Source organism: Tamandua tetradactyla, chromosome 10 (genome assembly GCF_023851605.1).
Source record: "Tamandua tetradactyla isolate mTamTet1 chromosome 10, mTamTet1.pri, whole genome shotgun sequence".
NCBI classification, from domain to species: Eukaryota; Metazoa; Chordata; class Mammalia; order Pilosa; family Myrmecophagidae; genus Tamandua; species Tamandua tetradactyla.
In genome coordinates, this window is record NC_135336.1 from 92,308,720 (window position 1) to 92,336,618 (window position 27,899).

Genomic DNA, 27,899 nt, shown 5'->3' on the forward strand with positions numbered 1-27,899 from the left:
CCTATTTGGGTCTAATCTCTTTGGGGTGCGCTGCACTTCTTGGATCTGTAATTTTAGGTCTTTCATAAGAGTTGGGAAATTTTCAGTGATAATTTCTTCCATTAGTTTTTCTCCTCCTTTTCCCTTCTCTTCTCCTTCTGGGACACCCACAACACGTATATTTGTGCGGTTCATATTGTCCTTGAGTTCCCTGATACCCTGTTCAAATTTCTCCATTCTTTTCCCTATAGTTTCTGTTTCTTTTTGGAATTCAGATGTTTCATCCTCCAAATCACTAATTCTATCTTCTGTCTCTTTAAATCTATCATTGTAACTATCCATTATTTTTTCTATGTTTGCTACTTTATCCTTCACTTCCATAAGTTCTGCGATTTGTTTTTTCAGTTTTTCTATTTCTTCTTTATGTTCAGCCCATGTCCTCTTCATGTCCTCCCTCAATTTATCGATTTCATTTTTGAAGAGGTTTTCCATTTCTGTTCATATATTCAGGATTAGTTGTCTCAGCTCTTGTGTCTCATTTGAGCTATTGGTTTGTTCCTTTGACTGGGCCATATTCTCAATCTTTTGAGCGTGGACAGTTATCTTCTGCTGCTGGCGTCTGGGCATTTATTCAGATTTCTCTGGGTGTTGGACCCAGCAAGGTTGTAAGATTTTTCTGTGAAATCTCTGGGATCTGTTTTTCTTATCTTGCCCAGTACGTGGCGCACGTGGCACACGTTTGTCTCAAGTGTTTGGAATGGGTCTCCCCCAGTCACCGATCTCCGTGGCCTGGGGCTTTCGGATCCAAATCTCTCCGTTGGTTCAGGGGCCGCGCGTGGTGGGGGCGTCAGCTGCCGCAGCTTGAGGGGACCCTGTGGCTGGTTGCGGGCTGCAGCGGGCCTGGGGGATTCCCCACCGGACCAGGAAGCTTCCCGTGGGGGGGGGCTTCCGCGGCTTGGATAGCCCTCCTATCTGAGACTCGTATCCGCGGACTCGAAGCAGAGACTTGAAGCCGCCCGCAAAAGAGGGGTGCCACCTGCCTCGGCTTGGGAAACTTGCTTCTCCAATACTCTCAGCCGGCCCGGAAAGGGGGGAGGGAGTAGCTCGGACCACCGCAGCTGCCGCTGATCGGGAGATCGCACGCCACTCGGGGGTCTCACTGCAGTCGAGTCTCGCAGTCAGTCTAGCCAGCCCAGACTTTGGATAGCCCTCTGATCCGGGACTCGTAGCCGCGGACTTAAAGCCGAGACTCGAAGCCGCCCGCAAAAGAAGGGCGCCGCCTGCCTCGGCTTGGGGAACTTACTTCTCCGATACTCTCAGCCGGCCCGGGAAGGAGGGAGGGATTAGCTCGGACCGCCGCAGCTGCGGCCGCTCGGGGGTCTCGCCGCAGCCAAGTCTCGCAATCAGACTTGCCAGCCCAGACTTTGGATAGCCCTCTGATCCGAGACTTGTAGTCGCGGACTCGAAGCCGCCCGCAAAAGTGTGGCGCCGGCCGCCTTGGCTGGGAAGCTTGTCTCTCCGAGTCTCTCAGCCAGCCCCGGAAGGAGGGAGGGATTAGCTCGGACCGCCGCAGCTGCGGCCGCTCGGGGGTCTCGCCGCAGCCAAGACTCGGAATCAGACTTGCCAGCCCAGACTTTGGATAGCCCTCTGATCCAAGACTTGTAGTCGCGGACTCGAAGCCGCCCGCAAAAGTGAGGCGCCGGCCGCCTTGGCTGGGAAGCTTGTCTCTCCGAGTCTCTCAGCCAGCCCCGGAAGGAGGGAGGGATTAGCTCGGACCGCAGCAGCTGCGGCCGCTCGGGGGTCTCGCCGCAGCCAAGACTCGGAATCAGACTTGCCAGCCCAGACTTTGGATAGTCCTCTGATCCGAGACTTGTAGTCGCGGACTCGAAGCCGCCCGCAAAAGTGTGGCGCCGGCCGCCTTGGCTGGGAAGCTTGTCTCTCCGAGTCTCTCAGCCAGCCCGGAAGGAGGGAGGGATTAGCTCGGACCGCCGCAGCTGCGGCCGCTCGGGAAATCGCCCGCCGCTTGGGGATCTCACTCACCGCAGCTGAGTTTCGCAGTCAGACTAGCCAGCCCAGACTTGGTTACGCTGTGTGTCCATTCCCTGCTGTAGCCCCGGGAGCTGTTTTGTACTGTTTCTGTTCACCTATTAGTTGATTTGGAGTCGGAGGAACTAAGACGCATGTACCTTACTAAGACGCCATCTTGGATCTCTTCCTAAATTGTCAGAATCAGTCTCAAAGTCAGTGGGGCTTGGGGAGCAAAGTAATAGTCCAATAATTTTGGACCTGTGAGCTTTCAGACTCTACAAATCCCTTCACTTTAATAAATTTTATATTTACATATATTTCATATTGATTCTGTTTCTCTAGAGAACCCTAATACAAGTGATGGTAGTTTTGGTGGTTGCAGTTTGCCATTGATTTTAATCAACAGGGCATGGTAGTACTAAAAGTGTTAAATAAAACACTAAAAAGTGTAAACTTTATACCATGTAATTACATCTAAATAGGTTTCAAAGTAGGCTGTTTCATTTAATGTGATCATTAAAAATCAGGTAATTAATAATACTTAATGATGTAGAAATAAATTTATGAAATATTTTGAGTGAAAACAATTATGTCTGGTATGATTTGAATTTAGCATATAAAAATAACCAGAAGAATATACTCCAAAAGGTGAACAGTTATTACATTTTAGCCGGATTTTTTTAAATTTTATTTTCTTCTCTGCTGTTTTTCTATCAAACTATCTCTAGTGTACATATATTACTTTGTTAATTGGGAAAAAAAAGTCCATTGTTATAAAAGTAAAAAGAAAAATACACATGGTATTTCAGATTCTTTTTTCTTTTACATCCACAGAATCTTAGGGGTACACTGGCTAGAAGACTGAGTCAGTTCAACCATGTGAACAAGGCTAAATCCTTGTCATTTATTTATGTGACACTTTGCTATTTTCAGAGTACTGTCATAATAATTTCATTTGAGCATCTGGATGCAAGGAAGGCAGGTTACACTCTCCCTTTCCAGACAAGGAAACTGAGGCTCAAAATGATTAAATTATTTGCCCAAGACCACATGACTAACAAAACCTAAACTGAGCTTCTTTCCAGGATTCTTGTCTGCTACCCGAGATCCTCACTTAATAACAAGCTGACATGGCACCTTCATTCAAGAAGTTCCCACTGAAGACTTAGATCAAATTCTCCAAGGAAGGCACTCTCCTTGTTTTGCCCATCTTGAATGCCTGGAGCATGACATGATTCATCCAAGTAGGACAATCCATCCAGCCATCAGTGCTATACAGGACAATGGCCATGAGGGCTCGCTGGCTTGGAAATTTATGATTATGACAGAATTTGTAGGAGAATGACCAAACCCACACTGGGATGAAAACCTTCTACATACATGTATTTACAACAATCTATATGAAGGTCACATGACAGCTTCTGGTGCCAGTTTCCATAGCTTCTCTCTAAAGAACTTGGGAAGAATCTTACCAGGGATGGGTGAAGGAAGTTTCTAGACAGATGCTATCTGAAGCCTTTGTTGGTACTATGTGATTTGGGTGGGAATGTACAATTTCTTGCTTCAGGACCCTTATTTATCTTATTTACAAGACACAACAGCATATTGGGCTTTCTGATTATAAGAAACAGAAATAAGAACTTATTAATTCAAGCAGTAGGTTTTAGTAAGTAGAAAAAAGACAGAATTCTGATTAGGCCTTCACAAAAAGCCAGAAAAGCCAGGCCACCTGGCTTTAGGAGAACAAGTGGGCCCCAAAAGAGGGTGGTGTGGAGTGAGGACCAGGAATAGTCCTACCAGGGCTCTTCAGGGTGGGGCAGCTTAGGGAACCTCAGCTTTCTCCCAAATGGGGCAAGGGCACTCCTTTCATGATAACGCAGGCAGTGGCCAAAGATGAGGACTGCTTCCTATAAGACACAATTATGCTTCCTAGGATTTATTTTTAGATGTTTCAGCAGTGACCATATAATATAAATGGGTATGAGGCATGTTTCCATGTCCACCCTTGGGGTGCCTTGTTACGTTCATCAACTGATCAAGTCAATTTAACTAAGATCCTTTTGCTATGATAACTTTTAAGTATTCTTAGAAATTATTAGGGAAATTCTGAGCAGAGGTTGAGTGAGTCACTCATACAAACTTAATACTAATGTCATGTGACCTTGTTTTTACCCACAACTGAAAGGGACCTGGGGAATTTGAGATTTACCTTTATTTTCCTGAGCAGACCTACCACAGGGCCATCCTCAGTAAATATGTAGATGTCAGGGCACCAGGATTTCTGATCTCAATAAAACATCACAATTTGTTATTGTGAAAATCAATCCTTAAAGCATTTTTTTTGTTTGTGTTTTGCATGGGCAGGAACCAGGAATCGAAAGCACTTGGTTTTAATTTATTCTCTTTCTGGTTATAAAATAACACACAGTTACGCAAAAAGTCATACATTATAGAGACCTGAAAATTATTCCAGAATCCCACCTTCAGAACTGACTACTACTCTCCAGTAAATATTCCTCCAGATGTTTTAAGCATACAGCATTAAATAAAAAAAAATAAACAGGATCAAGTGAATCCTACTACACATGCATGCTGTTCTGTTCTTTTCAACTAGTTCGGACAAGTAATTATTAAACTGACCACTATTTCTCAAAAAAAACTTTACACATGAGTTTTCAGAGACAATTCAACCATGTGGTGGGTAGAGAAACCTCCAAGATTTTCTGACAACATTAACTATTGTCCAAAATAGTAAAGGTATCATAGTTAAAAAAAAAAAAGGAAACAAAGAATAAATAATTTGATACAGAGGAGAAAACCGCTCAGAAAATTATCACATTTCTAACAAAATAAAATCCTAACTTCCCACTTTAGCAAGTATCATAAAATAGTTTTAAAACTTGAACTTGGGGAAAAAATATCACTCTTCACCATCAAATATAGCTGAAAATTTATAATACTTTTCCCTTGACCAATACAAGAGAATATCATTCACGGCCATTTAGAATTTCTTTAATTTTCAGTGAAAATGAGATGATAAGAATTGCTACATATGAACTGTTCACTGGCAGGTGAGGGGTGGAAGACTCCAGAATGGGGGCCATGGAAAAGATTTCAGCTTTTGCAACTGCTAGGGGATAATTTTGATTCCACTTCCCACAGCTTTGTTTGCAATGCTTTCAAAACATCTTCCATCTATTGAATTGAAAAACAAAATATGTAAAAAAAACAAACAAAAAAACATACAAATATAATGAAATCATATATGATTAAATATTATTAAAAGTATTATATCCTTAGCGCAATATTTGAATATATTACACATTACATATGCACTCAGTATTTGTTTAATGAAGTTAATTAAAGGCATAAACTAGATTTTCTATGGATAAGACAAAATTCTATTAATGGTTGTCCTTACCCTTTAATCTACAGATCTTTTATGCGCTCATCAGCATCTTACATATCTGGACACAAGAAATGTCAACATTCAATAAGAAGACTGTTTACACCATGGGAAATGAGATGCTGATTTGATTCAAAGATATATTTTTCTCTAGTTCAATAGGTTAAAAACATATAGTCTTGATTTTACCATGAAATGTCTTTATTATTTAGCTGATAAAGTGTTAGCTTAATTTGTAGCCTGGTTTCCAAAAACTCAACTTTACCAACAACCAAAATGAAGTAAGATCTCTCCTACCATGAAAGTGCTAAGATTAAAATAGATAAAATTATGAGAAGTATTATTTGTGGAGCAAAACTTCTTTACCAACAGGAAGTTGTTCATATGGACATATAAAAACTTACAGCATTAATTACCTGTTTTAGAGATTTTTCTATTTCAACTCTGCTTTCAAGATTAAAAAGCTCTTTATCTTCTGATACAATTTGCTTTTCAGAGGACCCTAAAATATAACTGAAGCATAGTACAGTGCAAAGTTAAAATAGGAAAAAGGAGCAAATATTAAATTTATGTTTAATAATATTAAAGCTTTAAATATATTAGCACCAAGGAAATGATGTTAACTATTTTTTGTTAATAACAACCTATCTAGGAAGTTGTATATCAAAAATGACATTTTTCTCTATACAGCTCTGTTCAGATTTCCATACATATTCACTTTCCATAATATAACTATTGCTATCCCCTCTTTGTCTGCCAGCCCGGGCGCGGCGCCCGCGCCCCGCGGCGGCCGGCCCACCCGCGCTCCTCTCCCCTGTTCCCCGTCCTGCTCCGGCGGCTCTCCAACCACCACCGTGCCCTCTTCCGCCTTCACCGGCTCCTCCGCCACCGGCCTCGACAGCCTTACCACCCTCACCTTTCCTCCTCCAGAACAGTTACTGGGGGAGTGGAGACGATACAGAGCAGCTCCCGGAGCCACGACAGAGATCAAAGGGACAGCGTACCCCATCCTGGAACGGCTGACTGTCTGGGAGAACCAGCTCCGGTGAGATCACCGAGGGGCGCGGGCTTTCCCGGACGGGACGGCAAGCGGCCGGAGTGCCTCCCTTCCTCCATCCCAGGCCAGGTGGCAGAATTGGGCAGGCGGTCCCCTTGGGCCACGGCGGCTGGCACCCCCACCACGCAAGGCCCCCCGGACCAACTGAGAGAGTCGGGTCGGAAATCCCCAGACTGCGGAGAACGGTGACCGGGGGCTTCCAAACACGTGACTCCCCGGTCCGGCTGGGAACAGTGCACTCTCCCGGGCTGCGACAGCTGGCGCCCTCCCGCCACGCTTGGCGCCCCGGGCCGACTAGGAAATTCGGTCGGGCGCTCTCCCGTGCTGCAGCGGCCGGCGACCCTCCCCGCGTTCGGATGCCCGGGCCGGCTGGCACTCTTCCAAGACGCTTCGGCTGCCGAACTTCCCCTACGGCGAGAGTTTTCCAGAGTTAAAGGACCCACAGCAACTTTCACTGCTGGAACCCGTGGACAAACGTGTGCCACGAGCGCCACCTACTGGGCAGGATAAGAAAAACAGAACTCGGAGATTTCACAGAAAAATCTTTCAACCTGTGGGGTCCAACACCCAGGGAAATCTGACTAAATGCCCAGACGCCAGCAGAAGATAATGGATCACGCTCAGAAAAGTGAAAATATGGCCCAGTCAAAGGAACAAACCAATAGTTCAAATGAGATACAGGAGCTGAGACAACTAATGCTGAATATACGAACAGAAATGGAAAACTTCTTCAAAACCGAAATCGATAAATTGAGGGAGGATGTGAAGAACACATGGGCTGATCAAAAAGAAGAAATAGAAAAACTGAAAAAACAAATCACAGAGCTTATGGAAGTGAAGAATAAAGTAGAAAAGATGGAAAAAACAATTGATACCTACAATGATAGATTTAGAGACAGAAGACAGAATTAGTGATTTGGAGGATGGAACATCTGAATTTCAAAAAGAAACAGAAACTATCCGGAAAAGAATGGAAAAATTTGAACAGGGTATCAGGGAACTCAAGGACAATGTGAATCGCACAAATATACGTGTTGTGGGTGTCCCAGAGGGAGAAGAGAAGGGAAAAGGAGGAGAAAAACTAATGGAAGAAATTATCACTGAAAATTCACCAACTCTTATGAAAGACTTAAAATTACAGATCCAAGAAGTGCAGTGCACCCCAAAGAGATTAGACCCAAATAGGCGTTCTCCAAGACACTTACTAGTTAGAATGTCAGAGGTCAAAGAGAAAGAGAGGATCTTGAAAGCAGTGAGAGAGAAGCAATCCATCACATACAAGGGAAACCCAATAAGACTATATGTAGATTTCTCAGCAGAAACCATGGAAGCTAGAAGACAGTGGGATCATATATTTAAGTTACTAAAAGAGAAAAACTGCCAACCAAGAATCCTATATCCAGCAAAATTGTCCTTCAAAAATGAGGGAGAAATTAAAACATTCTCAGACAAAAAGTCACTGAGAGAATTTGTGACCAAGAGACCAGCTCTGCAAAAAATACTAAAGGGAGCACTAGAGTCAGATACAAAAAGACAGAAGAGAGAGACATGGAGAGGAGTCTAGAAAGAAGGAAAGTCAGATATGATATATAGAATACAAAAGGCAAAATGGTAGAGGAAAATAGTATCCAAACAGTAATAACTCTAAATGTTAATGGACTGAATTCCCCAATCAAAAGACATAGACTGGCAGAATGGATTAAAAAACAAGATCCTTCTATATGCTGTCTACAGGAAACACATCTTAGACCCAAAGATAAATATAGGTTGAAAGTGAAAGGTTGGGAAAAGATATTTCATGCAAATAACAACCAGAAAAGAGCAGGGGTGGCTATACTAATATCCAACAAATTAGACTTCAAATGTAAAACAGTTAAAAGAGACAAAGAAGGACACACTATATACTAATAAAAGGAACAATTAAACAAGAAGACATAACAATCATAAATATTTACGCACCGAACCAGAATGCCCCAAAATACGTGAGGAATACACTGCAAACACTGAAAAGGGAAATAGACACATATACCATAATAGTTGGAGACTTCAATTCACCACTCTCATCAATGGACAGAACATCTAGACAGAGGATCAATAAAGAAATAGAGAATCTGAATATTACTATAAATGAGCTAGACTTAACAGACATTTACAGGACATTACATCCCACAACCGCAGGATACACCTTTTTTTCAAGTGCTCATGGATCATTCTCAAAGATAGACCATATGCTGGGTCACAAAGCAAGTCTTAACAAATTTAAAAACATTGAAATCATACACAACACTTTCTCAGATCATAAAGGAATGAAGTTGGAAATCAATAATAGGCAGAGTGCCAGAAAATTCACAAATACGTGGAGGCTCAACAACACACTCCTAAACAACGAGTGGGTCAAAGAAGAAATTGCAAGAGAACTTAGTAAATACCTAGAGGCGAATGAAAATGAAAACACAACATATCAAAACTTATGGGACACAGCAAAGGCAGTGCTAAGAGGGGGAAATTTATTGCCCTAAATGCCTATATCAGAAAAGAAGAAAAGGCAAAAATGCAGGAATTAACTGTTCACTTGGAAGAACTGGAGAAAGAACAGCAAGCTAACCCCAAAGCAAGCAAAAGGAAAGAAATAACAAAGATCAGAGCAGAAATAAATGAAATTGAAAACATGAAAACAATAGAGAAAATCAATAAGACCAGAAGTTGGTTCTATGAGAAAATCAATAAGATTGATGGGCCCTTATCAAGATTGACAAAAAGAAGAAGAGAGAGGATGCAAATAAATAAGATCAGAAATGGAAGAGGAGACATAACTACTGACATCACAGAAATAAAGGCGGTAATAACAGGATACTATGAACAACTTTACGCTAATAAATACAACAATTTAGATGAAATGGATGGGTTCCTGGAAAGACATGAACAACCAACTTTGACTCAAGAAGAAATAGATGACCTCAACAAACCAATCACAAGTAAAGAAATTGAATTAGTCATTCAAAAGCTCCCTAAAAAGAAAAGTCCAGGACCAGACGGCTTCACATGTGAATTCTACCAAACATTCCAGAAAGAATTAGTACCAACTCTCCTCAAACTCTTCAAAATAATCAAAGTGGAGGGAAAACTACCTAATTCATTCTATGAAGCCAACATCACCCTCATACCAAAACCAGGCAAAGATATTACAAAAAAAGAAAACTACAGACCAATCTCTCTAATGAATATAGATGCAAAAATCCTCAATAAAATTCTAGCAAATCGTATTCAACAACACATTAAAAGAATTATACATCATGACCAAGTAGGATTCATCCCAGGTATGCAAGGATGGTTCAACATAAGAAAATCAATTAATGTAATACACCACATCAACAAATCAAAGCAGAAAAATCACATGATCATCTCAATTGATGCAGAGAAGGCATTTGACAAGATTCAACATCCTTTCCTGTTGAAAACACTTCAAAAGATAGGAATACAAGGGAACTTCCTTAAAATGATAGAGGGAATATATGAAAAACCCACAGCTAATATCATCCTCAATGGGGAAAAATTGAAAACTTTCCCCCTAAGATCAGGAACAAGACAAGGATGTCCACTATCACCACTATTATTCAACATTGTGTTGGAAGTTCTAGCCAAAGCAATTAGACAAGAAAAAGAAATACAAGGCATCAAAATTGGAAAGGAAGAAGTAAAACTATCACTGTTTGCAGACGATATGATACTATACGTAGAAAACCCAGAAAAATCCACAACAAAATTACTAGAGCTAATAAATGAGTACAGTAAAGTAGCAGGCTACAAGATCAACATTCAAAATTCTGTAGCTTTTCTATACACTAGTAATGAACAAGCTGAGGGGGAAATCAAGAAACGAATTCCATTTACAATCGCAACTAAAAGAATAAAATACCTAGGAATAAATTTAACCAAAGAGACAAAAAACCTATATAAAGAAAACTACAAAAAACTGCTAAAAGAAATCACAGAAGACCTAAATAGATGGAAGGGCATACCGTGTTCATGGATTGGAAGACTAAATATAGTTAAGATGTCAATCTTACCTAAACTGATCTACAGATTCAATGCAGTACCAATCAAAATCCCAACAACTTATTTTTCAGAAATAGAAAAACCAATAAGCAAATTTACCTGGAAGGACAGGGTGCCCCGAATTGCTAAAAACATCTTGAGGATAAAAAACAAAGCTGGAGGTCTCGCGCTGCCTGACTTTAAGGCATATTATGAAGCCACAGTGGTCAAAACAGCATGGTATTGGCATAAAGATAGATATATCGACCAATGGAATCGAATAGAGTGCTCAGATATAGACCCTCTCATCTATGGACATTTGATCTTTGATAAGGCAGTCAAGCCAACTCACCTGGGACAGAACAGTCTCTTCAATAAATGGTGCCTCTAGAACTGGATATCCATATGTAAAAGAATGAAAGAAGACCCGTATCTCACACCTTATACAAAAGTTAACTCAAAATGGATCAAAGATCTAAACATTAGGTCTAAGACCATAAAACAGAGGAAAATGTAGGGAGATATCTTATGAATCTTACAACTGGAGGCGGTTTTATGGACCTTAAACCTAAAGCAAGAGCACTGAAGAAAGAAATAAATAAATGGGGCTCCGGTCGCCGGCCGCCGCGTCTTGGGGAACCGCCGATCCGAGGCTCCCAGCTGGCCCGGGAAGCCGCACATGGGGAAGGGACACCGGCCGCTGTGGCTTGGGGAACCGCCGACCCGAAGCTCCCAGCCAGCCCGGGAAGGAGGGGCTCCGGCCACCAACCACCACGGCCCGGGGAAGCGCTCGCCTCTTGGGGACCTCACCGCAGCGGAGTCTCTTAGCCGGTCCAGCTGTTCCAGAATGGGGTACACTGTGTGTCTGGTCTCTGTCGTGGCTCCGGGAGCTGTTCTGTACTGTTTCTAGTTCTTTAGTAGTTGTTCTGGAGGAGGAACTAAGACCCGCGCGCCTTACTAAGCTGCCATCTTCTCCGGAAGTCTATTCTTACATTTTCATATAAATTTCTGTACAAACAACTTTCCTGAGAAATCAGTTATGAAATAATGATAAATAAGTTATATATCAAACTTACCTTTCAATGGCTTCAACACTGAGGCAAAACAAGTCTCTCTTGAAATCAAGATTCTTCGGTGTACATCTGTATATATAGCCAAGACTGAGAGAGCATCCTGCACAATATAAGGTTTCAAGAATGCTGTAAAAAAGAAATGGCATTGTTTTAGGAAATAAAATAGCAACTTGATATAATAAAAATCCTATTTTAGAAATTTATATACACTTAAACATGTTTCTAAAATATGTTACTCTGATTACATTAGGCCTATGTATAAAGAAGGGAAAATATGACAGTAAAATATCTACATTAGAAATGTAAAGACAGCCATCTCCAGATCACACTGCCTTAAAGCAACAAATAACAAGGAATATACCCAAAAGTGACAAGAGGAAGTACGACATGGTGTTTTCCTAGAATAAGCTGAACTGAATGTCAAACAATGGATAGAAGAAAAAAGCCATCCAGCAAGAAAATCCTAGGTAAAAGAGTGAAAACAATCTCCAGAATAAACTAATTAAAGAAATCAAATGCTTAGATACCAGCAAATAATGAGGAAAATTGAAGATATGTTCCAAAGGAACAAACTAACAATTCAAATGAGATACAGGAGTTGAAACAACTAATACAGGGTGCTTGAACAGTCATGGAAAATCTCATAAAAAATCAAACCAGTGAATTGAGGGAAGACACAAAGAAGGCAAACAAAAAGAAATTGAAAGTCTGAAAAAACAAATTACAGAACTTATGGGATTGAAAGGTACAGTAGAAGAGATGAAAAAAAAATGAAACCTACAATGATAGATCTGAAGAGGCAGAAGAAAGGATAAGTAAACTGGAGGACTAGACATCTGAAACATGACATGCAAATGAAAATATAGGGAAAAGAATGAAAAATATGAACAGTGTCTCAAGGAACTGAATCACAATATGAAGCACACAAATATAAGTGTTGTGGGTGTCCCAGAAGGAGAAGAGAAAGGAAGAGGAGAAAGACTAATGGAGGAAATTATCACTGAAAATTTCCCATTTCTTATGAAAGAAATAAAATTACAGATTCAAGAAGTGCTGCATATTCCAAACAGAATAGATCCAAACAGACATACTTCAAGACACTTACTAATCAGGTTGTCAGATGTCGAAGAGAAAGAGAGAATTTTGAAAGCAGCAAGAGAAAAGCAATCCATCACATATAAGGGAAGCCCAATAAGATTCTGTAAATTTCTCAGCAGAAACCATGGAGGTGAGAAGGCAGCAGTATGATATATTTAAGATTCTAAAAGACAAAACCTGCCAACCAAGAATTCCATATCCAGCAAAATTGTCCTTTGAAAATAAGAGGGAAATTAAAACATTTTCAGACAAATAATCACTGAGAGAATTTGTGGCCAAGAGACCGGCTCTGCAAGAGATACTGAAGGGAGCACCAGAGGCAGAAAGGAAACCACAAGAGAGAGAGGTAAGGAAAAGAGTATAGAAATGAAGTCTATCAGTAAAGGTAAAAAGAAAAAAAAACTAGATATGACATATAAAATCCAAAAGGCAAAATGGCAGAAATACCATCTTTACAATAATAACACTAAATGTTAATAGATTAAACTCCCCAACCAAAACCCAAAGACTGGAAGAATGGATTAAAAAACAAGACCCATCCATATGCTGTCTACAGGAGACTCAGTTTAGACCCCAAGGACAAACACAGGTTGAAGTGAAAGGTTGGGAAAAGATATTTCATGCAAACAACAATCAGAAAAGACCAGAAGTATCTATATTAATATCCGACAAATTAGACTTCAAATGTAAAACAGTTAAAAGAGACAAAGAAGAACACTATGTATTAATAAAAGGAACGATTAAATAAGAAGACATAACAATCATAAATAGTCATTCACCGAGCCAGGGTGCTCCAAAGAACATGAGGCAAACACTGAAGGGAGAAATAGACACCTCTATCATAACAGTTGGAGACTTCAATTCCCCAATCTCATCAACAGATACAACATCTAGACAGAGGATCAATAAAGAAATAGAGAATTTGAATACAATAAACGAACTACACTTAACAGGCATTTACAGAACACTACACCTCACAACAGCAGGATACACCTTTCTCTAAGTGCTCACGGATCACTCTCAAGGATAGACCATATGCTGGGTCACAAAGCAAGTCTCAATAAATTTAAAAAGATTGAAATCATATAAAACACTTTCACAGATAATAAAGGAATGAGGCTAGAAATCAATAACAGGCAGGGGGGCTGAAAATTCACAAATAGATGGAGACTAAACAACAAACTTTTAAACAACCAGTGGGTCAAGGAAGAATTTACAAGAGAAATCAGTAAATATATTGAGGCAAATGAAAATTAAAACACAACATATCAAAATTTATTGGATGCAGCAAAGGCAGTGCTAAGAGGGAAATTTATTGCCTTATATGTCTATATCAAAAAAAGAGCAAAAACAGAGGAATTAACTGTACACCTAGAATAACTAGAGAAAGAACAGCAAACTAACCCCAAACAAAAGGAAAGAAATAACAAAGATTAGAGCAGAAATGAATGAAATTGAGAACATGAAAACAATCCAGAAAATCAACAAAACCAGAAGTTGGTTCTTTTGAGAACATCAATAAAATTGATGGACTTAGCAAGGTTGACAAAAAGAAAAAGAGAGAGGCTGCAAATAAATAAAATCAGAATTGGAAGGGGAGACATAACCACTGACCCCGCAGAAATAAAGGAGGTAATGAGGGCATACTATGAGCAACTTTATGCTAACAAACTAGACATCGTAGATGAAATGGAGAACTTCCTAGAAAGGCATGAAAAACCACCACTGACTTAAGAAGAAACAAATGACCTCAATAAACCAATGCCAAGTAAAGACAGTGAATCAGTTATCAAGAAGCTCCCCCAAAAGAAAAGTCCAGGACCAGATGGCGTCATGTGAATTCTACCAAGCATTCAAGAATTAGTACCAATTCTGCTCAAACCCTTTAAAAAAAAAACTGAAGAGGAAAGGCTACCTAATTTATTCTATGAAGCTAACATCACCCTCATACCAAAGCCATACAAAGATATTACAAGAAAAGAAAATTACAGATCAATCTCTCTAATGAATATAGATGCAAAAATCCTCAACTAAATACTTGCAAATCAAATCCAGCAGCACATTAAAAAATTATACACCATGACCAAGTGGGATTTATTCCAGGTATGGAAGGGTGGTTCAACATAAGAAAATCAATTAATGTAATATACTGTATCAACAAATTAAAACAGAAAAACCACACGATCATCTCAATTGATACAGAAAAGGCGTTTAACAAAATTCAACATCCTTTCTTGATGAAAACACTTCAAAGAATAGGAATAGAAGGGAACTTCAACACGATAAAGGGAATATATGTATAAAAAAAAAACACTCCTAACTTCATCCTCAATGGGAAAAGACAAAATTCCCTACTAAGATCAGGAAAAAGACAAGGATGGCCACTGTCACCACTATTGTTCAGCATTGTGTGGAAGTTCTAGCCAGAGCACTTAGACAAGAAAAAGAAATACAAGGCATCAAAACTGGAAAGGAAGAAGTAAAACTCTCACTGTTTGCAGATGATAAGTTACTATAGGTTGAAAACCCCAAAAAGTCCACAGCAAAGCTACTAGAGCTAATAAATGAGTACAGCAAAGTGGCAAGGTACAACATCAACACTGAAAAATCTATAGTGTTTCTATACACTGGTAATGAGCAATCTGAGGAGGAAACCAAGGGAAAAAAATCCATTTACAATTGTAACCAAAAGAATGAAATATTTAGGAATAAATTTAACTAAGGATGCAAAAGACCTATAGAAAGAAAACTACAAGAAATTGCTAAAAGAACTTACAGAAGACCTAAATAAATGGAAGGGCATATCATGTTCACGGATTGGGAGACTAAATGTAGTTAAGATGTCAATTCTACCCAAATCTTGAAAAAGAAAAATGAAGTTGGGGGTCTGTCACACCTGACTTTAAGGCATATTATAAAGCTACAGTTGCCAAAACAGCATGGTACTGGCAAAAGATATATACTGACCAATGGAATCAAATAGTGTTCAGATAAAGACCTCTCATCTGTGGATAACTGATCTTTGATAAGGCAGTCAAGCCAACTCACCTGGGACAGAACACTCTCTTCAATAAATGGTGCTTGGAGAATTGGATATCCATATGCAAAAGAATGAAAGAGGATCCATATCTCATACCTCACACAAAAATTAACTTAAAATGGGTCAAAGACCTAAACATTAGAGCTAAGACCATAAAACTTTTAGAAGAAAATATAGGGAAATATTTTATAAAATTTGTAATAGGAGGCAGTTTACTAGGTCTTACACCCAAAACACAAGCATTGAAGAAAGAAATAGATAAATGGGAACTCTTCAGAATTAAACACTTCTGTGCATCAAAGAACTTTGTCAAGAAAGTAAAAAGGCAGCCTACACAATGAGAGACAATATTTGGAAACCACATATTAGATAAGGGTTTAGTATCCAGAATACATATAAAGAGATTCTTCAACTCAACAACAAAAAGACAATCAAAATTTAAAAATGGGCAAAATACATGAATAGACACTTCTCAGAAAAGGAAATACAAAAGTCTATAAAGCACACAAAAAGATGCTCAACATTACTGGTTATTAGGAAAATACAAATCAAAACCACAATGAGATATCATCTTACACCCACCAGAATGGCCAGTATCAAATAAAAAAAAGAAAACAATAAGTGCTGGGGAGGATGTTGAGACAGAGGCACACTTATCCCACTGTTGGTGGGAATGTAAACTGGCACAACCACTGTGGAAAGCAGTTTGGCGATTCCTCAAGAAGTAAAGAATTGCCATATGATCCAGTAATTGCATTGCTAAGTATCGATTCAGAGGACATGTGGGCAAGGACATAAACGGACATCTGCACACCTATGTTATAACAGCATTATTTACAATTGCCATTAATGGAAATAGTCTAAATGTCCTTCAACAGATGAGTGGCTAAAGAAGCTGTAGTATACAATGGAATACTACACAGCTGTCAGATAGAATAAAATCATGAAGCGCGTAACAACATGGATGGATCTTGAATACATTATGCTGAGTGAAATTAGAAACAAAAGGACGAATATTGTATGGTCTCACTGATAAAAACTAACAATAATGAGTGAACTTGAAGAATTCTGGTTAAGAACACAGGTTATAAGGACATAGAAATAGGGTGGAGAATGGGTAATTGGTACTGAAGGGATACAGATTGTACAACAGGATTGATTCTAAAAATTCAGAAATAGATAGCACAATACTACCTGATTATACCACTATAATGTAAGTATACTTAATGAAGTTGAATGTGAGAATTATAGGGGGAGAAGGGCTGGGGGCACATATGAAACTAGAAAGAAAGACAGATGATAAAAGACTAAAATGGTGTAATTTAAGAATGCCTAGAGTGTACAATGATAGTGACTAAATGTGCAAATTAAAAAATGTTTTTGTATGAGGAAGGACAAAGGAATGTCAGTATTGCAGGATGATGAAAATAGATGGTCATTCATATTTTAAAACTTTAACTTCTGTGTGAGACTAAAGGGAGAAATGTTTATTTGGTGCAAAGTTTATATTTTTGACTAGTACATTTCCTAATTTAACTTGTATGGTCAGTTTAATTAAGCACCATAAGTACATGGAACCTTGAATAGGACATGAGATTTTGTTGGTTTGTCAAGGTTAGTGTGATGCCCCGATAAATCTCAGACTGATTTGAACAGTGAATAAAGAAGTATTTGCAAAGTCCCCTCGGGGGAATGGGAAGAAAGGAGGAAATATTCAACTTTCCCATTTGGAGAATTCCTAATATTCTCACAGGCAGTGGAGACAACCAAATCAACAGGCCAAAACCTCAACCTTGGAGTTTGCCCCTATGAACTTATCCCTGCAAATGATAGGCTAAACCTACTTAAAATTATGTCTAAGAATCACCCACAGAGAACTTCTTTTGTTGCTCAGATGCAGCCTCTCTCTCTCTTTAAGCTGACATGCAAGCAAACTCACTGCCCTCCCCCCTCTACATGGGACATGACTGCCAGAGGTGTAAACATCCCTGGCAACGTGGGAAAGAAATCTTGGAATGAGCTGGGACTTGGCATCAAAGGATTGAGAAAACCTTCTCAACTAAAAGGGGGAAGAGAGAAATGAGACAAAATAAAGTGTCAGTGGCTGAGAGATTTCAAAAGGAGTCAAGAGGTTATCCTGGAGGTTATTCTTACACATTATATAGATATGCCCTTTTTAGTTTATGGTGTATTAGAGTGGCTAGAGGGAAGTATCTGCAACTGAAGAACTGTATTCCAGTAACCATGTTTCTTGAAGATGACTGTATAATGATACAGCTTTTACAATGTGACTGTGTGATTGTGAAAACTTGGTGTCTCATGCTCCCTTTATCCACAGTATGGAGAGATGAGTAAAAAATACGGATAAAAAAATAAATAGGGGAGCAAAGGTTAAAATAAATTCAGTAGATTGAACTACTAGTGGTCAGTGAATGGGAGGGGTAATGCGTATGGTATGTATGAGTTCTTTCTTTTTCCTTTTTTATTTCTTTTTCTGGAGAGATACAAATGTTCAAAAAAATGATTATGGTGATGAATACACAACTATGTGATGATACTGTGAGCCACTGATTGTACACCATGTATAGACTGCTTATATGTTTGTTGTTTATAATAAAAAAATATATTTTTTTAATTGGAATAAGACAGATTCTTCAGTATGACTCTTTTACTGTCATACTGACTGCAAGCCCACCAAGAGTCATGTGACATTCTAGAACACGGGTAGGCAATTTTTTTCTGCAAAGAATTAGGAAATAAATATTTAAGTTTGTGGGTCATTCTTTCATAATCATTCAACCCTGTCATGGTAAGATGGACACAGCCTTAGACAATACATAACTGAACAGATGTGTCTGTGTTTCAATAAAACCACATTTATACTCAACAACAAAAAGAAAACCCAATTTAAAAATGGGCAAAAGATGTGAACAGACACTTCTCCAAAGATATCCAAATGGTCAAAAAACATGAAAAGATGCTCAACACCATTAGCCGTCAAGGAAATGCAAATCAAAGCCACAATGTGATACCATTTCATACCCACTAGAATGGCTACTATTGAAAAACAGAAAATTACAAGTGTTGGAGAGGATGTGGAGAAACAGGAACACGCATTCATTGCTGGTGGGAATATAAAATGGTACAGTTGCATGGAAGGTAGTGTGATGGTTCCTCGGAAAGTAAAGTATAGAATTACCATATGACCCAGCAATTCTACTTCTAGGTATACACCCAAAAGAATGAAAAGTAGGGACTTGAACAGATATATGCACACCAATGCTCACAGTAGCACTATTCACAACTGTCAAAAGACAGAAGGGACCCAAGTGTCTATCAACCAATGGATAAACTGTGGTACATACATACAATGGAATATTAACCAGCCATAAAAAGATGACGTTTTAATACGTGCAGCAACATGGATGAACATTGAAGACATCAAGTGAAATAAGCCAGGCACAAAGACAACTATTGTATGATCTCACTGATATGAAATAATTAGAATAAATAAACACAGAGTCAGGTAATCTTAAGGAGCAATGAAGATGCTCCTTAACTATTATTGCAACACATTCATGCTTTTACATCTAGCAGGAATTTGGCCAGAATTCACTGCTGTCATTTAACAACACTACTGAGAAAGCAGTCCAGAAATCATAAGGTGATTTTAGACAAAGAATCAGTAAGCTTGTAAGATCCCTAACAAATGACAGAATCACAATGAATAGAGAAAAGAGCATCGCTACCTTTATAGCTTATTTCCAAAGCCCGTAATTGCTCTTGTTCACTATCAGCAGAACGGTTCAGGAAGTTATTCAGTGGGATGGCCCTAATATCACAAAATTCATGAGCAATCTCTAGTGATATGGTATTTCCAACAGTGTGGAATCTTGATGAAATTCAATACAATTTTAGGTGGTATAAATGATGGGTTTAGGGGATATAAGAAAGAGCATTTTAAAAACAGTGAATTGCAGAGTAATTATATTTTACTTTCAATTCTCTTTCGATCTTGAATACAAAAAGAAAAGTGTCAAAAGAAGGAATGATGAAAGTCTCAGTTTGGTGCTAGAATGTCAATACTTCTCTAACCATTGTAAATCTTTTAATGGTAATGAGACAAGAATCTCAGTTAGATGCAATAACATTTGTTTTCATTGTAATTATCTTCAGAGTTACTTTCTAGTTATTGCGAGTAATTTATGATAGTAATATAAAGGTTCCTTTTAAAACAAATTTAAATAAAAATTTTTGAGTCAACTTAATGAACAAACATTTACTAAATATACAATAGACATATCTGACACAGATATGGCAAAAATGGTGCAGATGACACTGAAATGATTGGCGTTGAGAAGCAAAGAAAAAACAATTCACAGAAAGGAGAAAGACAGGCATATCCTAGCTCTTCCTCCTAATCAGTCCTGTAAACTTACAGAAGTTCTAACCTTCCCAGACCTTACTTTCTTCACCTACAAAATGAGATACAATCTAAGGCTAAGTTTTCCAATTTTTAATCACCTGAATACCAGCAGCACAGTTTTGTCACATCCACATACCACCTGTCACCACCTGTCCTGTTACTAATTTTCCTTAAATGGTGTAATTTATTAAAATATCCTTTATTAGGATACTGTAGCATTACTGAAAAATGTAAAAACATTTTAAAAACACATTAAATATCTATATTATCAGCATTTGTTTAATTATTTGTGTGCCATCCAAAGTTTTCCATATACATCCATAAGATACATTTCACACTTTGGGCAACAATTATGTAAGGCAGCGTTTATATAGTTGAGGATGCCACCTACAGCAGATAGGTGGCAGGCACACCGCAATATTGATCCCAGGGCCTGGGGTTGTTGGAGGCTCTGTGTTGGTTACATCTAGCCACAAGTAGCTTCGTTTGTTTACCCCAGTAGACCATATGAATATACACATACATTTTCTATGTGTGCCATGACATGGAAAAGGGGGGTAGCATTGATCTAATACACCCTTTAGAGTTAAGATTTTATGATACAGGTATTTTTTCTATTTTTATTTTCAATTTTCATCAGTGCCCAACTCAAAGACTTAAAAAAAAGTGTCAGAATATACCTTTAAGAAAAAAATCTAGAAATCTTTCCATCCCAATATTTAAAGGGTACCACAAGACTCAAGAATTGATATATTTGAATAACTAATTTTATACTGATTATCATAAAAATGGTTTTATCCCAAGTAGTCTTGTAGTCTTACTGGTAATGAGCTTTTTAAAGATTTTTACTTGAAAAACAAACATTTTCTCAAACATTCACATAGCCTTACTCACCAACCATTTTCATTTTTACGTTTGGATAGCTTCTGTTCCTTATCCACAGACACATTACAGGAAACACCTAGAAAGAGAGAAAGTAACTAATTTATTAGTGCAGTATATATATGCAGACATTTAGAGACCCTCTAATCCAACTTTTATTTTAGAATTCAGAAGACTAGAAAAAATTAGAACTAGAAGTCATATACACGCAAGTGTGGCTCAAATCTAAATGTCTTTTTTCTTCTGGAAAAAGATAGGAGAATAAGAGTTATTTCCTTTCCTTCCCTGAAAACCAGTGAGAACAAAATGAATAAGATTAGAGAGAAAAACTCAATCAATAGCAGAACTTGGAATAATTAGAAGCCCAAAGCAGTTTACAAAGAATATCAGCCAAATACAGTGAAATGGAGATCAAAGCCAATGTACATTTAGATCTCAAACACAGAACTTATTTCTCTAAAAGTTATTGAGAGAACCCAGGCAAAAATCCTTTACTTGACAGAAGTCATGGCTGGACACAAACACAGGAGGAAGCATCAGTGGAAGGATCTAAGTTCAGAACACTAAAGTTGTAGCAGACTGAATTGTTTTCAGTTTGCTAAAGCCACTGGAATGCAATACACCAGAGATGGAGTGGCTTTTATAAAAGGGTATCTATTTAGCAACACATTTATCAATTTGGGAAGCACACGGCAAAATCTGCTGGCCTTCTCACCCAGCTTCTGGGTTCAAATGGCTTTCCCCAGGGCATGTCCTTTCTGCATCTCTGGGTTTGAGATGCCTCTGAGCTCCTCTCTTCTGACTCCTCCTTTTAAGCCTCATCATTGCGGAAGATACTCTCCTTAGTCAACGGCCACAGAGAATTTCACATGCTGGCAATTTAGGTCCACAATACAGAACTGGGTACCATCACCTGGCCAAGTTGACACCTGAACCTAACCACTACAAGTTCCATACCTGAGAAAAAATGTTCTTAATGTTAATCCCTTTCCTGTGTCTGTGAATCTATTGTAAACAGAATGTTTTGAAGATGTTTTTAGTTAAGGTGAGGCCAACTGCACAGGGGAAGGATCGTCACCCACTTGAAGACTTATTAAGAGATGGCCACTGGGAGGAGCCAGGGTCAGCTGGAACCAGAAAGAGAAAGGACACCACTACCTGACAGGAAAGCCAAAAAACCCAGGGACTGCCTACCAGAACATTACTGATCCGGGAAGGAAGCAAGCCTTCCAGCCTCTAAAACAGCAAGACAGTAGATTCCTGCTGTTTAAGCCAAACTCACTGTGTGGCTTTTGTCACAGCAGCTGACAAACTGAGACAAGGTTAAGGGATGGAGGAAAATGAGGCAGGAACCTATCAGACCTAACATGGCCAAAACGGACTCATGATTTCACCTCCTCCTACAGTCTACCTTAACTCAGTAAAATGTTACCACCAGCCACCCAGTTGCTCAAATCAGGAAACCTAGAGTCATCTGTGATTCTTCCATCTCATCCTGCTCTCCCATACCAGCTCTACTTAAATCTTGTCCATTCTACCTCACAAACTTCTCTCCAATGTATTCTCTTTCCCATCCACAAACCACAACCAACACCTCTTGCTCAGTCTACTGTACTAGCTCCAAACTGGCCTACCAATTTCACATTTGTTCCTCCCTTCAATGCTTCCTCAGAGACAAAATAAAATCTGAATCATTTCACCCCATCTTACCAGCCACTAGAATCAAGCCCTATTCCTTAGAATAGCCTACAAGGACACGAATTTTTTGTCCCCTTAAAGATTTAACTTTAAATCTTAACTTCATTCGATTCTTCAGCCACAGTAGCTGCAAGGACTTTCTTTCCATTAGTTGTTCCCTATGCCTAGAAAAAGCAAAAAGCATGACCAAAAAATTGTACTTGCAGCCAAGTTGACATCCATGTATAAAGACAACAGAAAGATATTTTCAAGCACTCAAACCTGGAGTTTTCTTGGAGAAAGTGTACTCATTTATGACTAATCAAAACATGTAATTCAAGAATGGGAACTGTTAGGCGTACTTGAATTAAGAAATGAATTCACATAAATATTACACTACAATTAAGGGACCCACGAATTAAAGCTACAGAATAGAATGTAAATGCTATGATCTTGACATAGTAAAATAATTTAACTTAAACTGGGACAGAAGGGAAAAAAGGGAATGGGAATTAATGTCTTCGTCTTTCATGGGGGGGGGAATCTATTCTAGAATTGTCTTCAGTTGATCAATTACTGCACACAAGTACTGTCCCCATTTTACAGAGGAGGATACTGAGGTATACAGACATTCATTAAGGAGCTTGCCCAGGGTTACAGACAGTAAGTGGCAGGGCCAGAATTCTAACAGGAGCAGGCCAGTGGCTCCACCACACTATATCAACACTCAGCAAGAAGCTGCTCAAAAATGAAATGTATCTATATACATCAATATGAAAAAAGATTCAGAACATATATGTGGAATAAAGAAAAGAAGATGCATAAGAGGATGAATGATTTCAAGTGTTTTTAAAAAGACATGTCAAAACATACTCACATGCATGGAATGTATATGGAAGTATAAATGAAACTAAAGCATTCTGAAGACTGCGACATGGCAATGTATTGGGGGTTGGTGGAAGGATCCTTTTTACTTTTATACTCTTCTTCACTGTTTGATTTTAATAGGTGCTAAAGGTTAATCCCAATGCATCACTCATGAAATCTATATGTTCTTAGGTTTATATTTAACTACTGTAGAGGACTCAGCAATAAGTGTTAATCAGCATCTGTATTGAAAATGGCAGAAAAAAGATTTCCTTCCCAAAATTACAGTCCAGAAAACATTCTCCCTACAAACGTCAATGAATTGATGATGTATTTCTACCACTAAAATATTTGTAGAATTTAAACAAGAACTTCAGAGAATAGACCTCATCTTGAAAAACCACAGGTCCAAAAGAATGCTGTTTTTATACCAACTCAGAAAAAAAGAACCACATAAAACCACTCTTTAAAACAAATACTGTGGCCCATGCACTTCCCAAAAAGAAAAAAACAATTCAACAGATAGTGCTGCAATAATAAAATAATCACATGGAAAAAGACTGAAATGTGACCCCCACCATACAGCAAATAAATAAATAAAACACTGCAGAAGCGACAAACTGAGTTGAGTACTGCCTTCCTCTTAATTCTTTCACTCCCTCCTCTTCTTCAGTTTTGATGGGGATGTTGGTGTCTTTACTGCAAGCCTTTCTTTTACCACAGCACTATTTTGTCTGCTAAGGCTGTTAACACTTGGAACTGTAAAAATATTCGCTGATACAAGCAGTAAGATCTGAGAAATCAATCTTGACATTCCTCCGCAGGAAGCAGCTAGCTAAAAAGCTTGATTTCTTAAACCACTAACAAATACTATCTATTAATTAATTAGCAGCCCCCTAGTGTCTATGGAGAGTAAGATCCAATGGCTACACCCCAAACGCTTACAATCTAGTTGGCAACTGATTTCTTAGTTAACGCTCACAAAGATGCTTATTCAACCCCTACTCTTCAGCGATGAAGGACACCAGAAAAGGACCCAGTTCTCGTGAGCCCGAGGTATAGGGGTGACTTTCCCCTTCCCTCTTTCCTAGATTATCTCACTCTTTTAGATTTCTCTGCCTTTAAAGTCCCAGGGCGGCCCCCCAAAAAACCCCCTCCTCCTCCCCGGCCGCGCTGGTAAGGAACACCCAAGAGGGCGGCCCCAAGTCCCCAGCCAGCCCGGACTCACTGCGCAGCAGGATGCAGTTGGTGTCCTCCTGGCTTGACACCCAGCTCAGCGAGTCGCCCAGCGGCCGCCGACAGCCGGAGCACAGGAACACCAGCGGCCTCTCCGTCTCCTCCTCGTCAGCCTCCGCCATCTCCTCGGGCCGCGTCTCCTCCGCGCCGGCCGCCCGCTGGTTCCCGCTCAAGGAGCTCCACATGCCCGCCCACTTCTGCAGCAGCAGGTGGCGGCTCGAGTCCTCTGAAAGCCGTCTACCCAAGAGCGAGGAGTCGCTCCACTTGCCCTTAACGTCACACGCACAGCTAGGGGAGGAACAGCCTCTACAGCAACCGAGTGACGAAGAGCCCGCCATTACCTACGAACTGCCCGCGCCTTAGAGCACCAAGGGAAAATCGTCATTGCGCGTGCGTGGGGCGGGGCGAGGCGAAGCTGGCCGAGATGGGCTGACGTCTGAGGGCGGGGCCTGACGGCGGAGCCTGCTAGCGCGCATGCGTAGTGGTCACTGCGCCTGTAGCTCATTTTTCATGTTTAAGAAATTGAGTTTGGGGAAGGTTGGGGGATGGTTTGCTTTCAGAAAATAACCGGCCCCAAACTAAATCACCAACCCTTGGCGAGGACCTTCCGATTGGTTAGTAACAGCAACCAATCTCTCCTTCAGCAACCCCACTTCCTCTGTGACCTTTTCTCTCCTTGCAATAAAGCAACCGCCACGAACTTGAGCGTGCAGAAGAATTACTTGGAGAACTGATTGAAACATAGATCTCCTTCACAGATTCTGTTTCTTAGGGGCCCTGTCATTTGCATTTTAACAAACTCCCTCGGTGTCCATGTTGCCAGTATTAGCAGATCCACTTTTATTTTAATTTTTTTATTACAGCAACAACTTTTCTCTTAAGATTATGTTCATGTATTTTCGTATGCATTTCTCTTTTTTAACATTTTTTATTGTGAAATATAACATATACACAAAAAAGCAATACATTTCAAAGCACACTGTTACAAGTAGTTACAGAACAGATTTCAGAGTTTGAAATGGGTTAGTTTTCCACAATTTTAGGGTTTTCCTTCCAGCTGTTTCAAGACACTGGAAACTAAACGAAATATCCATATAATGATTCTGCAGTCATACTCATTTTGTTAAATCCTATGTTCTCTATTGACACTCTTACTTCTCCATTGATCCTTCTCCCAATCTGGCAGATCCACTTTATTTTTTTAATTCAATATTTTGGCAGATCCACTTTTGAGTGCCTCCATTCTTTCAGTTTGTCTGATGAGACTGCAGGGAGGGTGGGGAGGCTTAGTTTGAAGTGGAGAAAGCAGGGGTTGTTGGGGAGCCACCTAATCCAAGTCATTCCTTTTGTTCATTGTTGTTCCTGAAATAAGACCCTGGAAAGGACCTCAGGTCATTCAAACTAGCACTGTAAGGAAAAAGTTAGAGAAGAAGCTGCTTGGGCAGTGTGGTGCTGGAAAGCTTGGAAGTGTTTCAGCAGTCAGAAGCAGACAGCTGTTTGCCCCTTCCAGCGGGTGAGCATGCTGTTAAGTAAAATAAAATGGCCACCTGGATTAAGTGTCCAGGAAGGATCCTCTTTCCCAGAACAGCTTTTCCAGAAGACAAAAACAATTGACCTGCAGAGGCTTTCAGAGAAAATGGAACACATCCCTACAGAGTTGCAGATTAGCAACACATGGTGATAACCCAGTTTCTTCGATCTGGTAGAGATTGCTTATCAGAATGGACAAGCTTCCCATACTAATCAATGTATATATGCTCTGCGTTTTGTAGGATGCAACCCCCACCGCACATGACATGGAAACTTGATGCTAGCCAATAAGAACACTTCCTTGCTTGCTTCAGGTTGCCCTATATAAACTCCCTCTTTCTACCCCGTTGGTGGAGCTCCCTTCTTTCTGAATGGAATTCTGCCCGATTCATGAATTTCAATAAAGCTGTGAGATCCTAAATTACATGAAAAGTTTTTTGTTTTTAATAATCTTTCTTGGGTAGTAAGGACAGATTTCTTCAGTTACCCCAGAAAGCCAGACTCTGACTTAAATGCATGACAGGTCAGAGGAGAAAGACTGGTAGAAAAGAAGCCAAGCTGTACTGCAGACCACCTGGCAGCATAGAAGAGGAAAAAGGCACCCCCCAGGACCTACGCTCCTTATAACTACTCTTTGGTGTTTTGATTAAGTGCCCCAAGTCACTGCCACTCTGCTTGATCAGATAGACCATTTACATAAACTTTCTTCCAATTTTAGTGCCTTTGGCCCCTAGCAAAGAGCAAAAGTTATAAAGTCAGATGTTCTAGTTTGACATACTCCTCCACCAGGTAATAACTGTGTGGATAACTGTGAAAAAAAAAGCCATTTGCCTTCAATGAATCTCATATTTCATCAGTTAAATCGGTCCTTACTGCCTGGCATCTTAAGAGGATTAAAGGATATTACAGACATGAACATACACCCACTCTCTACTGCACCATACTGGTGTTAACTAATTTCCAACTGCAAGTAAATACTCCAAATAGATACTCCTTTTTTCACCCATAGAATTGCCTTCCTTCCCTCTGCTTCTTTTGGGAAGCTCAGCCTGAGCTTCTTGCTTTTTTGAAACATGGTATCTCTGGTACAACACTGTAACCCGCAATGTCCTCTTTAAGTAAGTGGGTGGTAACTTTGTAATTCAAGGGATGATTATCTTTGCCTCAGACTTTGGATTCCTATTGTCAACACTTCAATTCTGTGGTGAGATATCCTAGTAAAGAAGAAACACAAAACAGGGCCCCATGATAACTTTCAGGGGCCCTAGGCACCTTGCTTTGGTGGGTCCCTTCCCTCCAAAAAAAAGTAAATGAAAAATTAAAAGTTACATTTTGTGATTGCATTGTTATAAAGACAAATATGTTCACATTATATATGAAAATATTTTCTTTGACCTAAGAGTTTGAGTTTTTTTCCTTCAGATTTTAAAAGAAATCAAAACATTTTCACTGGCCTCTAAAAATATCGTGGGCTCAGAATACTGTGCCTCCTGTGCCTTTTGGAGAATTTGGCCTTAAAACAAAACAAATTCCTCTAGAGTCACAAGTATGCTTGTATTATGAAT

The 27,899-nt window shown here is 39.5% G+C and overlaps 1 protein-coding gene across 1 annotated transcript; it reads right to left on the reverse strand.

Annotated features, from left to right (window-relative positions):
- Positions 1-5,003: 5,003 nt before the first annotated feature.
- MIS18A (MIS18 kinetochore protein A) lies at positions 5,004-25,217 on the reverse strand. Its single transcript, XM_077118830.1, has 5 exons — positions 24,797-25,217; positions 21,037-21,103; positions 11,582-11,704; positions 5,830-5,926; positions 5,004-5,202 (listed from the first exon to the last, which is right to left on the reverse strand). Exons 1-5 carry the CDS (start codon positions 25,140-25,142, stop codon positions 5,122-5,124), a joined length of 714 nt encoding a protein of 237 aa, XP_076974945.1. The 5' UTR covers positions 25,143-25,217; the 3' UTR covers positions 5,004-5,121.
- Positions 25,218-27,899: the final 2,682 nt, after the last annotated feature.